This window comes from Manacus candei, unplaced genomic scaffold (assembly GCF_025592945.1).
Source record: "Manacus candei isolate 608988 ecotype Guabito, Panama unplaced genomic scaffold, ASM2559294v1 h1tg000011l, whole genome shotgun sequence".
In the NCBI taxonomy this organism is placed as follows: Eukaryota; Metazoa; Chordata; class Aves; order Passeriformes; family Pipridae; genus Manacus; species Manacus candei.
In genome coordinates, this window is record NW_026138059.1 from 14,500,257 (window position 1) to 14,519,034 (window position 18,778).

General features: G+C 38.1%; 1 protein-coding gene across 4 annotated transcripts in view; it reads right to left on the bottom strand.

Annotated features, from left to right (window-relative positions):
* HMGCLL1 (3-hydroxymethyl-3-methylglutaryl-CoA lyase like 1) overlaps window positions 1-16,024 on the bottom strand; it is a 73,784-nt gene extending 57,760 nt beyond the window's left edge. For 2 of the 4 annotated variants that reach the window (XM_051777884.1, XM_051777885.1), the window contains exon 1: window positions 15,880-15,997. In XM_051777884.1, the coding sequence (XP_051633844.1) occupies window positions 15,880-15,984 (105 nt within the window). In that variant the 5' untranslated portion in view covers window positions 15,985-15,997. Of the gene's footprint in view, window positions 1-14,023; window positions 14,068-15,879 lie in introns of those variants that run through there. The other 2 variants (XM_051777883.1, XM_051777886.1) reach the window with 2 other exon arrangements.
* Window positions 16,025-18,778: the final 2,754 nt, after the last annotated feature.

The following is an 18,778-nucleotide window of genomic DNA, read 5'->3' on the forward strand; positions in this document are numbered from 1 at the left end:
CTTCTGATTTTTATTCCATGAAGCTCATTCACATGGACAAAAATAGCACTGGTAAATATTACCCAGAGCTACTCAAAAGTAACTGAAAGGACCCAAAAGTAAGGGAGAAGAATCTGGAGATTCAGGCATTTTCAGTCTTTCTAACCAAAGATGAAGCTCTGCTTCCTTTTTCCACAAGGTGGTGGTCTGGCACAGAGGACAATTGAACAAAGGTAGGTCCATCTTGCACAAGGAAGAATTATTTAGGACAGCAGTTTTAAACAAGGATCAGCAGGGAGGTGGCATCATAACTCCATATGTATATCTGCAATGACATGGACAAATGCCCAAAAACCAGGAGAAGGTTATGAGATAAATAATATGACTGCTGGAAGAAGAACAAAGAAAAGAGTGGTCAATCTTCTGAACACACAGATACAATACATAGAGGAAATAAAGAGGAAGAAATTAAAATCTTAGTACATAACCAAATAATGATTGAAGTGGTACTACAGAGACTTGTTTATATAGTTCACACTATTGGAAGGCAGAAATAAAATCTATTAATTCCTAAGTTAAGTAGGGAGAAAATGGAGAAGATTTACCTGTGAGATATAAATGCTATATACAGATATTCAGAAAACAGTGGGCACACCTGGTGAATATTCCTCAGTAAAGATAAGCTGAGTATTCATCCTGGAACTTCTGTTGCATGCTGCTAACGTGACTGGGAGAATAGTAGCCAGGAAGGGACAATGACTAAAAAAATCCCTCATCAACACTTGAGAATCTTTCATCAAGTAAATTTTTCTTATGATATCACTGTATATGCATGACCTGAATGGCAACACAGACATACCACAAACAAAGCAGTTGAGAGTGCTTTAGACAACAGGACCAAATTTCAAATTCCAAAATACAAAATTCCATTGACATACTAGATGCATTTCAATAAAAACAATATATTAGAAACACTTATGACTATCCATATCTGATGCTGACTGACTAATCAAAAGAATTTTTGCATGTTGTGCTTTACAAGTCCTATCATATTTCTCCACTGTAATAATTTTGATCCCCCCAAAAAAAGATTCTTGTAAAACTGAGGATAGAATGTACCTGGCTAAACAGCTCCATAAAAAAGGACTGGGAAATTAGCAAACTGAAAATAAGTAAATAACACCATGCTCTCAAGAAAAAAAAAATGAAATGGCAAATCTGATCCTAACCTATAAACTGAGATCTCATAGATAAAATAGTAGCCTGGCACTTAATGAGTATAAATGCTGTGTCTAATTTTGGACTTCCTACTTCAAAAAATAATTCAATCAAACGGAGATTGTCCATGGAAGGGCAAAATATTAAATGCAATTAATCCTTAATGCAATAAATCATTACAGAATAAAATTAGTTAAATGCAGAGTTAACTTATCTGGAATAAACCAAATAATTGTTGAGGTCAGACCTGTTGACCTCTGGAGATCATCTAGTTCAAGCACCACTGCTCAGAGCAGGGTCAACCGAAGTAGGTTGTGCAGAACCATGTTCAGGTGGGTTGTGAGTATCTCCAAGGATGGAGATTGCTGGGCAGCCTGTTCCAGTGTTGACATCCTCACAGAAAAAGACTTTTCTGATCTTTCAGTGGAAATTATTGTACTTCAGACTGTGTCCATTGCCTTTGTCCTGTTAGTGGCTTTGTCTTCTTTATTTACCCTACTAGGTATTTGTACATATTGATAAGATCCCCCGACCCTTCTTTTCTCCAGTCCAAACACTCTCAGCTCCCCAAACGTCTTTTCATATGGCAGATGCTCCAACCCATTCATCATCTTCATGGGATGCCCTCTGCTGGATCTGATCAAGTATATTTATGACTCGTTTACTGGGGGTTAAATCTATAGGTATTAGTTCAGTCCACCTTTTAAAATTGAATTTGTGCTTACAACTTTTATTAGAGGGTTTGTGTGAGCTCATGAAAGAGTAGTGATTTACCTATATCAGAAGATAACCTGAACTGACTGAGAATTCATTGTAGGGATTTCTACACTAAAGTAACAGCCCTAACATTTCCATTGTAATTTCCATTAATTATTAAATTCTAATCTGCTAGCACACTTCTTAAATTGTTGCAGGGCTCTTCAAATGAAAGTCATTCATATGAAAACAAAGGAAAGATGATTTTACAAACAAGGGAATTCAACTAAACTATAAATGCTTATGCTGCTGGAGTGGTCAGTTGTTTGATCTAGTCCTGTTTACAAGGAGGACTTTAATGGTAAAGGTAAAAGTCATAAAGTACTAATACATAATAGTATAATAATATAATATACTAATATTAAATAGTAAGAAAAACCTCTTTTATTTAGAAAATAGAAATTAAGATTTTTAAAAAAAAATAATTCTGTCAAGTGAGCAGTATTCTGATGAACTGGTAGTTCAAAAGGTAACAAATGACATTAATAAGGAATCCTCCAAATGTGGAAAAAAAATGTTGTTGTGTTAGGAATAATATTCTTAAACAGAACTAGAACATTCAAGTCACACTCAACTACACTACTGATGGACATAGTTATAAATAATAAAAAGCAAAGTACCATCTATATACAACTGTTCCTTTTGAAAATCCTTTAGGTTTTCCAAAGCTACAGAAGACAGGGTTTAAGAGAGGTATTCAGCTCAAGGTTAAGAAACCTCAGCTCATTCCTGCTGTCTAAACATATGTACTTGGAGTCATTCTGGATGACTTCAGAGTTCTGGCCTCCAAGTGCTGCTCAGAAAGGCCATGAGTCCCACTTCGCCCATTTACTGTAGGTCTCATTTCAAATCCACCCAGATGTCTACCTGCTGCAGGGCATCTTAAAAGGCACTAGACACATCTGTTTGTCAGCTGAACTGAGCTCCTAAACAGTTCCCCCCATGCAGGTGTATGAAGGCTTGATAGATGTCTAAATTCTCATTGCAGCTGAAGAAACTTCATTTAATACAGGTGATGGAGACAAAGAGTAATTCAGATCATTGTAAGATTCACAGCTAGTGGCTGAGGATCTCGATTGCTGGGTTTGTTTAACTGCTGGCAGACTGAATGCCACTCCAGAAGGATACAGGTCTCCTGTGCATTTTACAATGTCCAGGATATGACTACCCCATAAGGATGTGTCATGTATCCTTTGTACTTCGAATGGCATTAGGCACTTACGTTTAGGCAACTCAGTCCTGTCCTAGGTCTGCAGTGGCTATCACAGGAACTTCAGATGCTGTACACACTTAGTCTTAATCACCCACTACACAGACAATCACTGCAGAGGTACTAAGTCTGCGAACCAATTTCACAACACAGTACTTCCCTGGTCTTAGCAAAACACAACGAGATGTAGCAAAACAAATAAGGAACTCCTTCCTATATGAAAGAACATCTCCTTCAGACCAAACACAAAATGACACATTTTCCAAAAGACCTACAGAGTTAATAAGCCTAACAGAGGGAACAAGAGAAGGAACTCCTCACTTCCCAGTATTTTCTCCTTTATACTAGAGGAAGAGGTCAACTCGCACATAATTTGGGTGAAACACCTGCTTAATATTGTTTTCTATTATTTGCAGTTTACTCTTTTGCTTACAGTGGATGTAACAGTATTTCTTCCAAGACTGAAGTGCGACACTGAACTACTACACTGGGCAAGTGTTTTTCCCAGTAGCAATATATAAAACCATGAATTTTTAGCCCATATTCTTTAGCTTTAGTCCTGAATAAATCCTTGATTTGTAACTTTTCATCTATAGCTTTCAAATCCCAAAACTGTGCAAGGCACAGACACAGTGAAATGATAGCACAGAACTTAACTGGTGGTTTTATCTCAGGTACACAGTAATGGCTATGCTGGATAGAAAACCAATAAAAGCAGTATTTCCCACTTAACGTAACAATAAAGAGCAAAATCTACTAATACCACCTATTCAAACATAAACATTCATGAAGAAACATACATAATATAATTTTGACATAAAATACAATTACTAGTGTTATTTCAAATAACAGCATATTTCTTACCAACATTTAAGATTTATTAATAATTTACATATTTTATTGTTATTTTTATAACTCATTTGAAAAAAAGCCAGTGAAAGTATACGTATAAAATGTGTATAAAATATGTATAAAAGCAATTATAATGTGAAGATAGTTACAGATCTCCAGAAGCCTTTCTCTTTAGTAAGCAAAGGTAAGAAATGTGAACACTCGAATTGTATAAGTTACACATTTTAAATTGTGATCATCAAAATCATGACATTCCATGCTATGCTACCAAGGACAACTTATATGTCACCAGAGAGTCACACAAATACTTCTGGTGGTCATGGCTTAAAATTTACCACATGCCAGCTCCAGTGGATCAGCAAAATTCCACAGGCAGATGGCAGGCTACCAAAACTGCTGTTCTAACAGCCCTTCAAAGAAGAAGATTTCAGGAACTAGGGACTGAGTGTCTAACAGAAGGAGCAGCTAATTCTAAGAGTAACTGCAAACCATGTTAAGTTCTCTGACATCATGTTGGATGCTATCAAAAATAAAAAGTAATAGCATTACAGGACCAACACTCAGAAAGGTAAAATCAAGCCTAAAGACTGTTCACAATCTTTGAAAACAAACACCTTCTTTAATATTCATGTCTGTATTTGACATCAAATCATTCGTAACCTGACAGAACAAAAACAATAGACCAAATCTGTCAAATAATAGTCTCCTGGATGAGTCTGAATTTTTTGAATTATCACTGACAACTTGACACCTTTTAAGAAACATTTGTTGCTATTTTCAACAAATGCAGAGTACATGGAATCACATGGATCAGTTACAGCTAACAGTTCACACAATCTAAAAGCAGACAGATGCACTGTAGTCACAGATAATTTTTGATAACTTGCAAAATGATGAAGGAATGTATTACAAGAGTCAGGTGGCACAGACAAACACAGTTAGACTTGTGTTACAATGGAATCATTAATAATAAATGGTACTAGAGACCTCTGTTATTAGCAAGAAGCCAACACAGTCAGTCACTGCAGCAAGAATTAAAAATGTATTTTCAGGACATGGTGTATACATTACCTTTTTCTATTTCCCTAAATGCTTCCCTTGGCTAACAAGAAGCATTTCTCCATTAATCAAGTTGGTTTGCAGCCAACTCACTTTCATCCATATCCCTATCTTGGTTAAAGCCTGGAAAAGCAATTATACCCTGCCACCTGGGCTGGATGAAAAAGATACAGAGAACGGAGATCAACAGCATACTGATGACACTGGAGCCAAAACCTCCCACATTTTCCTTTACTATTATTTATGGTAATAGTATTACGGCGTGTATGGTGTTTTACAGGCAAGACTAACGACAGAATTATAGACGGGAGAAACAGTGGTGTTTCCACACGCATTGAAAAAGCAGAGGCATGATCATCCTTACAAATCCAACATGTGAAAGTAATTTGCCCTTTATAATACTTTGGGATATCCATGGGGGGGGAAATGAATATATAGCGACGATCCAGCCCATCCACCCTATCAGGTAAGTTGCTTTAAATGTCTCATTGTCAATAAAAGTGAATTATGCACAGATCTTTAAGAATTCAAGTAAAAAGCTGGAAGTAAATCAAAATTTTCAATTATTATTGTAATCAAAATCACCCCCTGTGTACAAAAGCAGGGCCTAAAAGATCAAGTAAATCATTAATTCAAGTACAGGTGGCCCACCAGCACGTTTTCCATAGCTCTCTTTCCAAAAGACACTGATAAAAATCACAGTAGTTTAACGGTTATTTATTTCACCACTGTTGGCAACTCATCCTTCAGGAGAATTTAAAATTTATAAAGTCCTTCAGAAAAATAACACCTGAAAAGTGTTATCATAATAATTTCTCAATAATAGTAAGGAAATTATATCCTGAATACTACACCATTCTTGATGTTATAAAAATGTTCCATTTTCACAATGAAATTAGTCAAACATGAGTATATTTAAAGACTATAATTTTATGCCCATTTAACTGAAAATAATTAAAGGCATAGAGAATTTTGCTTATATGAAATTTTTAAAAAATAGATATAAGACCTTATTTTTAAAATAAGCATTTAGAATAAATTAGCGCTTTCTATGAGCTTATTAAAAAGTACTCATATAATAATGATATGTCAGCTTCTGCTGAACTGGTAAATTTCCAATTTATTACATTAAACAGTAATAAGATTTTAACAATTTCTAATCATGCAAACCTGAAAACAGTGGAGTGGAACAAGCAGAAGATAATGGACTGGTACTGGAGGAACTGTGACAAAGACAAAACCAAACTGAGAACATATCACTTTGGACTATTTGAGAAGATAAAATTAGGGGTTGTCATGGCAAAATGAATCATGAGACTTCATAATTTTTTATTGCTTTCACTTCTAACCTTTGCACATTTATGAAGATTTTTTTCAAATCTCCATATTCTGGATAAAGTGCACAACAGAGGAGAAAGAAATGTGTGTTGTTGTAAAATTGGTAATAAGACCAGCATGAACTAAGCACAAAATAAGTAAAAAATATGTATTGATACTACCACTAGCTGTACTTTTGTTTTACTGTGATACGTAATCTCGACTGAAGGAGTGTTCCAAACCGTCATGATACATACTACTACTTACAGACTAAATGGCAATGCAGCCATACCACTCAATAAGCTCAACATGTCCTGAAATGTTCTTAATGATAGGACTCAACTGGACTTCATAGCACATGAACTTAGGTATCTACATATTTCTGTCTACAGGTGTCCTAGGTATCCCAGTACAGCTGATTTATATGTTCACGAAAAATGTCCTAATGTTCCCTAAACACAGCATGCAGGACACAGGACCTGTGCCTCTTTGGACCTGGAGGTAAAGTAGGATATTACAGGGCATCTTAAGGCATCAGCAATGAAGCTTGGCCAGCTGAACCAAATCACTTCTCAGCACTGTCAGCAGCGGCCAAAAGCATATCAAATAACTCAGCCAAACGCTAAGGGCACAAGTCAGATGGCTAATTACAGGCACCCAGCATATCCCAGATGCATCCAACTTGGCCTCCAGCTATTGCACCAGAGGGCCCAAGTCTCCCAAAAATCCTACTTGATATCTGCCAACCCTATAAGCCATCTCAGTTACCTTAATGGTAACTCACATGGTACCAGAGAACAGTGCTTGGGAAATGGATTCAAGTCATAAATATCAAAAAATGGCAGGGAGACAAGAGAAAATTCTCAATCACCACTTGATTCCTCTCAGCATGGCCAACAGCCAGTTGGCTTAGTAGCTTAACTTTCCATCTTCCTCATCCCATTCAGACAAAAGTGAGACACAGCAAGGCCAATGAACTTGCCTATCTTCTGTCTTCTCTTTCCCCAATAAAATCTTCATGTAAACTGTTTTACTTTATATGAAGCCAATATATAGTTCAATTCAAACTCTGTTTCCAGGGTTTTAAAAATTCAGCTGTGATCAGCTGTGGATTCTGTTAAATCTTTTTCCTAATCCCAGTGTCCCACGTGATATACCTTCACCATTTACCTTGTTCCCATTTCTCACATACTAACACCTATATTTAATCTCATCTTAACTACTTGCATTAAAAGTAAGCCCTAAAGCCACATACAGTTCCTTTCCAGATGCTGCTGTTGAATTATTTCCCTATGGGTTTCACCTAACATTCCACCAATGTCCTCTGGCGCTTCAGTACACACATCCTATGCATTCAAAGCCTTTAAACTTCTTTTTCCAAGAAACTCATAAACTAACACCTTTATTCCCATACAAAACAGCTAACATCTGTGGACAAAAAAAAAACAAAAAACACTCAAACAAAGAAGAAATGTCTACCCAGCACAGTTTTTTTACCACTGCACCCTTTAGCAGCTTTTGCATGTAATAAATCTGGGGTTTTGTCACAAGAACTGCTGAGAGTGACTCTCATAAGAATATTTAATCCAAATAAATTCAAATGTAATACAACAATTGAAGTAACTTTCATTCATTTACACCAAAACATAAAATAAATCTCCATTTAACAAGGGAATTATCTAAAAATAGTATCAACTACAACAACATTCTGACAGCAAGTATAATTTCCTTCTTATGACCTGCAGCACCTCTTTCATTCTTTGCAACATTTGAATTTTGTGCCAAATGATGATCAAAATCCTCACCATTGATTATTATGCCTAACCCAGTAAAAGTCTGAAAAGCCATGAGCTGATTACTTCCAACTTTAATACCTTAAGTTTGAAAGGCAACCCTAAAACTGTCCCTGGAAGTACTTTTCTGAAATGTAAGTCATGCATTTATCAGTTTTCTGGTTCCTTTGAATAATAAAATCTGTATCTGATTTGTAATCTCTTATTTAATACAATATTTGTTATTCACTGCAACTTATGTCACTTTCAACATGTTACAAAATAGAGAAAAACTTTCATCTCCACTGCACTGCTTAGTTTTGACGTGTGCATACCATTTTGACATTTCTGCCCTAAAAGGGGGCTATACAAGTGTACATTAACAGAGCAATAATAAAATACTTCCCTTTTGCTGAAAAACAAAAATGCTGAATAAGCTTTACGGGTATTTAGAACAGTACAAAAGTCTGATTTTGATCACGCTCTTATCTCAAGAATTTCTGAAGATCCCCTCTGTTTCTTTAAACATAACTTCTTCCACACTTCACACATGAAAAGTTCTCCATAACCTTCAATTTCCTAAAATTTCAGAGAATCATCACTTTGTTTAAACACCTCAAATATTTATGTTGTGAAAGAACAGGGCGTGTTCTTTGGGACAAGAACCCATCTCAGCTTTATCTCTGCACTGTACCTACACCACACCAGTTTCTTATATAAAGTGAAATTCAAACACATACTTTCATAAACATGTGACTCTTTCAACCCAGAGATGCTGCAAAAATTGGAGCTACCTTTTCCTCAGAAGCACCAAATAATAGTCTTATGATTAAAAGGTAGAGAAAGTAAGTGTAATTTCATGCTAGGTACCCAGCATTCCACCTAAGTGAAAAAAACCCAGTAAAGTATGATCCAAGTCTCTATAGAGACAATTGTTACTACTATTTGTCACCACATCAGACAGTTCGAAGGCACAAAATTTGATTAATTAGGAGCAGTAAATATTTTTCTTTACGAAAACTTCTATATCTGAACAATTGGTAAGTCTTACAGTAGTCCTATAAGGAACTTCTGAGATTTCCTTACTGGAACTAGAAAACAGAAGACCTAAAAATTGTAAATAAAATCCTTATTAAAACCTGAGACAAAGATAATATTCCCATTTATTTCGGTAGGCATTAAATTGGGATCTAGCTGATATCAGGAAATTCACTTATCTTCACTCTCAGCCAAAGCAATGAGAAAATGAAGAAGAATGATTTCAAGATGTACGAATTTTGAAATGATGATTTGACACATGGTGTGTCCGAAATGAGCTGGCATTCAAGGAAATGAGTATCACTGTGCCCACATGTAGGTTTTGAAGGAGATGGAGGTGGGAAAAGTCAGATCGAGACCTTACCAAAAACAGATGTTGGATCTGAGTAGAAATTTCCTGTGCATTTTTTTAATTCCCAAATTTGCAGAGCAAGATCTGTAAAATCCTTTACAACATTTCCAGCTTTATTGTAAAGTTTTAAACTCACTTAATGATCCCAGTATAGCATAAATCTCTATCAACTAAAATGCTCCTGTTCTCTTTCCACTATTCACAGTCCAATGGCACAAAAGAAGTAAAAGTCAGTGACTCCATTTAGGTCAAACTTACACTTTATTATCAGTCTCTTAACTTCTAACATCCTGTTTGGCACCTCTAACAAACCAAGTACTCAGCCTCTTTGGACTTTTCAATGTTCTTGAGCTCTTATCCTGCAGCATATAAAATACCTGACTGAAAAAAACTGGCAGGAGTCTACTGACTGAATCTTCTAAAGAGGAAACTCCTCTTGACTTCAAAGAAAATTCTGGAAAGAGCTCAGCATTGAACTCTCTCTACTCCAGTAAAATTCCGTGGGAGTGTTTTATTTATTACCTTCCGTATCAGCATGTATCATATGACATTCATCATCTCTAAATTCAACAAGAAAAGATACAGCATGCTGATACAAACTGAGTAGTATATAATTTAATTCTAAATTATAGCAATCTTTTCTACTTTATTCTTCTATTTATTTTATTTTTTTATAATAATTTTGTATGCTTTACATCTTATGAACATTAAGAAAATAAATGTTCCTTGGGAATCTGCAACAAAACAAAACAAAAGTCTCATTTTTGGGAGATTCTTGTGATGTATTCACTAAGATAAAGATCCATCTACTGAGTTCTGTATTGGCAAGGTCTCTGCATGTAGAAGAATATGAAGGGCTGGAAATCAGGAACTTCGTAGTCTCTTAGTGATCAGTTAGTCTTCATTTACACAAAAGACAATGCAAAATTTAAACACTTTGGAAGTTCAGGATGAAAACACAAAATGAGATAAGGTATGTAGGTAAAGGAAAGAGAAAAAAAAAAAGATCTTTGCCCCAGGAAATTAACATAATTTCTCTATAATGATTTCATTAATTATCTTTAAATAATGTCATCCTTTTAAAAAGTCAAGAAACAAAACTTTTGCAATATAATGTCCAGGACACCTAGCTTCTTTATTCTTTCTACTTTTATGCAATCAAAAATATCTAAAAGAAAAGAATGTAAATAATGATGTGTTTCTTGCATATTGTAATTGCAATAATAAATTAATAAATTTACAATATTGTTGAAAGCAATTTTTATAGTACTTTTTAACTACATAAATTAAATTAAAAAATAAAAATAGCCTAAACAGCTATTTAGGACAGTCTGCAAACATTAATTTATTCCTGGAATATATCATTACATGGTAATATAAAGAATGTGAAATACAGTATGTCTCAAGTCAGTTGCTCTGAAGTGTAGCTAAAAGACACAAATAAAACAGGTCAACCATCTCCTCTTAGGTAGCACAATACTACAGGACTGTTATTCTTGATTACTTAAAAATAAATTTGAGAGGTTTCTAGCATATGTTTAAAACATGACAGTCTCTTGAAAAATCTAACCTAGCAAATTAAAACCATAAAAATAAGACACTTGTGTGCATCTCTTGATCCAAGAATGTCATGCAGTGAGGAGATGAGGGAATCTCAGGCTTGTGTTTTTGATTTGGATATTTAGGCCTGTAGCAAATAAATCATGGCAATCTAGGCACTGAAACAGAAGTTAGCTGTCTAAATTAGAGGACTCAAGCTTATGTTCATTATTTTATATATTTAGCACCTAGCATTTGTGTTCCTCTCCAGTTATAAAACTGACAATAATGTATACAGTGCTTTCCAATGGTAATATCCTGAACAATTGTTAATAATTCTGGGTAATGCATCCTATATGACAGTCTAAATCTGTGACAGAAATCCCACAAGATAACATAGCACACATTAGCATTATTTGGACAGATTACACCTCTGAGAGTCACAGCCACATCCGGGGGAGCAAGAGACTAGAGCTTTGGTTTTTACTTATTTTGCTTTGTTTGTGGTAGGTGTGGGTAGCCCCAACCAAACCATATAACTTCGAATATACTCTTAATATACTATACCTCTTAGTACACCTACCTAGTACACTTTAAAACACAAGGGTCTAAGAGAAAGATGCTGATTACCAGCTATATTTAGCCACTACCTTCTTGTAGAGTAGGATTCCTCAATTTAAAGTGGCAGAAGATGAATATTCACACCAAAGTTGACTCTTTGACCTTAACTAACCTATTTTCTCCAAAGTATTGTAAGTCATGCAATGTAATTAAAAATCTGGACATGGAATTGTCTGTATTTTACATCACTGACATATCTAGTCCTCTATTCCTTATTGTATAATCTTTAAAAGCTCTTATGAATCAAATAATTTTTACTACTATGGAAACCACATCGTATAATCCTTATTGTAAACCTAAATAATACAGGTTTTTCACCCTCTTTACTGTGACTAGAAGGCTCCTAAAGAATGTCACCAACGGACAATTAGCTTTCAAATTTCTACTTTAATACATAGATAAAGTATAAGCACTTGTTTGTGTGTGGCAACATCTTCTTTTATTTTAAGCAGTTAATTCCTTTCCTTCCCACCTTGCTTGCATACCCTCAAGGTCTTAATATATTAAACAAACCTTAGTCATTTTACACTTCATCTCCCTTTTCACAACCATTCCAGCAGTGCAAGACCTCACTTGTCCCAGCTAGAACTCAATTTCTTGAACATGACTAACCAAAACTGAACAGATTCAGTTTTTTGCAATGGCACCCAACAGTTCCCTGTTTGACTGGAAATACTTGATCTAACATATCTGCAGACCTAACTTGATCTTTTTTAACAGCTGTATTGGCAGCTCACAGTCATCCTATGATTTGTGAATATTCCAAGGTTCTTCTTCAATCTCTTCTAACAGATAAAATCAAAGTTTCTAGTTTGGGTTATTGGTCTCAAAGCACCTAATCATTCAATATCCTTGAATTTCATCCCAGTTTTTTACATCACTTTTTTAGCCATCCAGCTCCTCCCTGCTGTGTCCTTTGCATATTCCTAATACATCAAAATTCCATTTTAACCAACATGAAAATACGACAATAAGTCTGCAGGATGAGACCAATGTCAGTTGTTCCTAGATCATCTTTTCTTCAGTCAGAAGGTTCCTGCTAAGCCAGAGGACAACCATCAGCAGCAGATAAACACCTTCCCTGCTGCTCAGCCTGAGTATTTTACAAAACAGAACACAGAGTACGTTACAAACTCCAGTCAAATCCTATGAGTCACCATCAGTAACAACCTTGATTGCTGCAGAAATCTCCATAATAGTGCAACATCTACTCCCACCTTCTTTCTAGGTAGATTGTAGCACGTTTTACAGTTCTGATATAAATCTATGTCTTTAACAAATTCTCATTTGTCATAGCTCTTCTTTAGTAAAAATAAATTAGACCTTTAATATTAAGTTAATCACATTTATTAATAAAAACTGAAGCAATCCTGACAAAATGAAGCTGAATTATATTCCCTGCATTAAGCATACCACAGTATTTCTGAAGCAAACAGTTAAGAAACTAGGAAAATGGAGAATGATGAACACACTGCCACAGGAATGTGGTATCTCACAGACTAGTCAGGGGTTCAATAACTTTTTTATGCAATACAGGCTAGTCTAAATAAGACTGAAATAGATACTACTAATACATAGTAGAAGATTTTATTTACTGTCTATCTAGCCATTAGCCCAATTGCCTTTTACTTTTCACCTCTCCTTTTCAATAATTTTGCTACTCAAGCAACCTTATGTTTTAATGTCAAGTATGGTTCTAAAAATGCTACAAAAATTGTAGCATTTGGTTGGCTAAATGAAACAGAACAAATAAGGGAAAACAAAGACTAAGACATCTCACTACTCACTCTAGGACCTATTATTTCACCTCCAGTACAGCTCCAAGTGATTAAACCTTGACCTTTACAAATTAATCAGCACAGTATATAACCAAATTCTTATGTATTTGGGATTTTTTTTAGATGAAATTGAACGATTTTATTTTTACAAGAGCCCTAGTAGCAACACCTACATTTTACTTTGTGTTTAAAGAAAAATCCTGAGGAACTCCTGAAAATATTTCAGCATTTAAATAAGCTCCTTATTTTCATCACCCATGGAAGCACTAAATGATTTCTGGGAAACTGTTCTTGCACCTAAACCCCTTCCCTATTTTACAACCACCACTTGAGCTAGTATGGTTTCTAGATCACATAACAAGGAACACTTTTTTTTTTTAACAGGATTGGTATGGAATGCACTCCCACAAAACGAAAACCTTTGTGGGTTGTTTAAGAATCCATGTGAGAAAAATGGAAATTTGAACAGATTCATGTAAAGTCACAGCAAGGTAATGCAGAAGCAAATGTTAAAACATTAACAGTGACTCACTCTGGATTTAATTAGTGTCAATGGGCTCAGTGCACTGTGCAGCTTACACTCACATCATTGTGCACAGGGATGATAAACATCCAATTCTGATGTTTGCTGATGAAGACATCTTTCTGTATCCTTGGAGAAAGAAAAATGAGCATGAAAATGAAAGAAAAGCACTGCAAAAATGAAACAAAAATTACAGGCATCCATTCCAATGAAGAAAACTTTTTTTTTTTATTCTACTATTTTCGGGGAAGATGTTATTGCTTATCTTTGACTGCAAACCCTCTCTGTTGTAAAAGCCCTTGAACCATTCAAATGCTTTGTCTGATGGGGACAGAGACTGACACAATCAAGTGGCATATCAAGGTATTTTGAAAGAATTTTTTTATAACTTTCAGATCTTTCTAAAGGAAATGATGCACCAAAATGCAGCAAAGGTACATGAACAGAATTATACTGCTTTGCTTCATGCCTTAATACATAAAAGTCCAATACATAAAAGTCCTTTAATTCTGTTTCTTTTTACCATAATAAAACATTTTTCCACCTTTACAAAAAAAAAAAATTTCTTGATTTTTTTTCCCCAAAATTTAATGCTGGATGGATACTATTCTCAGAGAAATACGATAGCTGGAAGCTGTATGGGGCTTACCTATACAAAGCTCTGTACTCACAACACTATCGCTTTTGGTATTCCACATATGTATGTAGCTTTTGAGCAATGAGGCTCAGATTATCTGAAGCAAAATTAGTATGTTGCCAGCTTTCATAGCACTCAGAACATTTTTATCACCTCCCCACCTCTGAAGACACATTGCTATCTAAAAATTAAATTTCACTTCCAGATGACAGCGAGAAATGGAGGATGTACCCCCAGTATACCTGAAAATGGAAGAAAGGTGCAACAAAAAGAAGTTCTTTCTTTTTTTGAAGACATGATTTTTAAACCAATTTTGTTCTAGGTTTTGGTTTATGCTTTTTAATATTTGAGGCACCAACTGATTACTGGAGTTAGAGCTGTAATGACTGACAGTTCAAAGACGATATGCCGGTAGCTTCCCCTTCCTTCATTTCTTTCCTTACAAAGCCATGATTAGGACAGTCATGGCCTATGCTGTTCATCTGGCCGCTTGCCCACGTGCCTCTTCACCTACCTTCCTCTTCCACTCCACACCACCTCCAGCCCCTCTCCACACCTGTCCATGGCTGACAGACAGGAGGGTGAGCAACCCTTCACTCGCCCCTCCAACACAACCCCACCGGCACTCCGAGCACCCCAGGCCAGGCAGAGAGGTTGTAGCTACTCCAGAGATGCTTTTGGCTCTGCCACCGCACCCCTACGGCTGCAGTAACTCTTCAGCCACCAGGAGACGGGCCCACCACACTCGCTTGAAAAATAAAAGCTGCAGGGAGCAAAGGCAATGCCATGGCGTCGCCAAAATGTGTGTCACCCTGCCATTTTATGGTTTTCCCACAGTGGATGCTCACAGGTGGCGAGGACGCTGCTGGGTAGGTTTCTTTACCGCTGCCTCATTGCTGCCCCAGCGCCACCAGCGACGCCCACTTGAGTTTGCACCGCCTGGAAGATGGTGCAACACCGGTCGTGCGCTGAAACACGGACCGGGCACGGCCTGGGGGAGAGGGGACGCTGACACAATCCCGGAGCTCCTACGGGCACGCCGGGACCGGGGCGAGGGCGGGGAACAGGCGGCTGGCAGCGGGCAGCAGAGACGCGGGGGACGGCCCTGAGGGGCGGCGAGGGGGCGGCGAAGGGGCGGCGGCGCCCGGCGGGCCCCGTCCTCCCCCTGGCGGCGGCCGCTCCCCGCCAGGCTGGCACCGTCCCGTCCCCTGCCCGCGTCCGTCGGTACCTGCGCGGCGTGCGCGGCCGCGGGCGGCTCCCCGATCCAGAGCGGCTCCCTGAGGAGGTGCTGGTGGCTCAGGCACTGCTTCAGCGCCGACGGCACCGTGCCCATGGCGAGCGCGCCCGCCGCAGCACCGGCGCAGCCGCTCGGCCCGCGCGCGAGCGGCGCCGCGATTGGCGGAACGCGGGCGCCGCCGCGTCCCCTCCCGCGCGGCTGCGGCGGCCGCCGCCTCAGCCGCCCGAACCCCTCACAGCGCCGCCCGAACCCCTCACAGCGCCGCCTGAAGCCCTCACAGCGCCGCCTGAAGCCCTCACAGCGCCGCCCGCCCGCCCTCGCCTCCCCGAGCCCCCGGCACTGGGTGCCCGCGCCCAGGGCGGGCTCGGCCGGCGCCGCAGCAGCCTGCAATGGCGGGGCGGGCGCGCGGGAGAAACCCCTGAGGGGAGACGCGGCCCGGGACGCGGCGGGCACGAGCGCGAGGACAGCCGGCCGTGCTGACCCGCGTGTTCCCTGACACGGCCGCGGGACACGGAGCCCAGGCGGAGCTGGCACGGCTTTAGGCAGAAAGGCGAAAGAGAGGAGCAAGGAGAAGGGACAGGGCTGCTTCCACACCAAGCCGCGTGCCCTGTTCCCCATCCCGGGGCCGAACACGGCCCTGATCCCTCGGCCGTCCGTGTAACACGAGGCTCTATGCGCACTCTTCCATTTCTGCTTTCCGCTTGGATAGCAGAAACTTAAGAGCATAGCAAATGGAATACTGTTCAGATTTCAACAACTCTCTCCGCAGCAGCAGGTTATATTTTGTCAACTCCTTCAGCATTCAATGTGTCAGCCAACTTTCCAAACTCCCCTCAAGCGAAATACCGAATGCACTGGAAATTGTTTCTGGGTCATTTCTTTTCTGGGGTATCAGAGATTTTTTTCTTAAATTGACTAACCTTTCTCTCAGTAATTTTCTGCAAAAGATTATCAGGTTTACTGCCAAGTCTCTGTTTCAGTCGTCCACAGACAGGCGCGATGCTCTCAAAGCTGCGTATTTTTCTTTTGCTGTTTTGCATTTCATGCGTGCTGTTCTGTGCATCCAAAAATGGTGTTTCCATAGCCACTGTAAACCAAAACTGGATGCTGATTGATTGGCGGGGAAATTTTTGGTTTTCAAGGGTAATGATGGCTTCTCAGAAATAAAATATTTCAAATTCAATTTTAAAATTTATTTTAAAATATTGCTGGTGGTCATCTCTGCAATTTCAAGTCTGTGCCAGGGGGGTTTTCTACTGACTGCAATATGACGCAGTTAATATCTTTTCTTCCTTCTTCCAGTAAAATATTTGTAAACTCAACATTCTTATATTTTCGCAGTTCAAAAATCCACTAAGTTTCCATTAAATGCTGACGCTGGGTACTGCTTTGATCTTGTTACCCATAAAATTAGGGATAAAATGTAGAAAAGCTGACCAAAAAATCAAGCCTTTCTCTTTTGTTTCCCAGTGAGAGACAGTTTCCCAACGATGTGGTATACATGAAGGAAAAACAACTTTATTAAGATTTTAAAAAATTATTTTTCTTTTTCGCTTTTCTGTACATTTCATAGCGAGTTGGAAAAAGGATTAAAAACTGCAATTGCATGGAAGTTAGAGAATGTGAATGAAGTGTACCTTGCTTGCCTACATACCTGACCTGTTCACAAGTTACTCAAGTACCAAAGTGAAATTTCGTATGGCCTTTAATCATCTTTCTTACAAATATCTCTGAAATTAGCTGCATTGTAACTCTCTGCAGGTAGCTTAGATATCAAACTGCTATCTTCTCCCTGTTAAATCCCTTCTAATGGTGTCACTTCTGTGTCTGTCACTGTTTCTATGAACATAACAATAAAACATATTGCCAGATTGAATGCCATTTTTGTAGGGCTTAAAGCTTCAGTAGGCTCTTCCACCCTATGCCCACTGTGAATATTTTCTGACACAAATCCACTTTAAGACTTAGAGTGCCAACAAATATGCTGAAAAGGAGCATCTTTATCTGAAATCCAGGTGGTGTTGGGCGGAGAAGGAAAATATAACAGAGATATATTCTAAAGTAATTCCAAATAAACTTTCTCATGCAACAGTTTCTCACTGTTTCTTTTGTGTTGTACCTCTCATTCTCCCTGCAATCAGCATTTGTTCTTCACCCTTGCCAATTTGGCACTGAATTTTTCAACTACTCCTAAATCCATGCAAGGAGTTGTTTCAAAATCAAGAGATGTATGAATAAAACACATTCATCTGAAACTTGCATGTTTCTCAGGAGAAGAAGAATTGTGATAATTTATCTTTTGAAAAAAACCGTATGTGTTAAAAGCTTTAGAGTTAAAAGGAATTGTTATTGTTAAACACAAGTCACATAGGTCAGTAGGGTGTGAAAGTATCTCCAAGAAGATTGTATGTTAGGCATGTGCAGTCATCCTGATACTGTTTTTGCTTGCAGGGGCTGCAAAATTTACTCCATCCCACTTTGTGAGTTAACATGGAGGCAAATGCAGTACAATATGATGTTTAACCTTGTCTACTTTCAGTGATAATAGCAATATATTTATTAATTGAAGGGTTTGCAAAATCATGTAAAGAATAATGGACATTTCTGACAGATCATGGCATCTGGCAGCACATGGGCCTCTCGTAGTCTGGACATGCCCTATGCTGTTCCTTATTTTGATTCTGCATATCTTTAGTTTAACAATGGTATTTTGGAACAACTTCAGTTTACTAGAACATGTGGAAGAACTCAGATGTGTTTAGTGGTATATCAGGATAGTGAGTAGAAATTGCACATTTTGGCTTTTGGCTCTCCATCTGTCTCTTAAAACTATTTATCATTCTGATATTCTTCTGAATTTATCATTGTCATTGGCTCACACTGTGTTCTG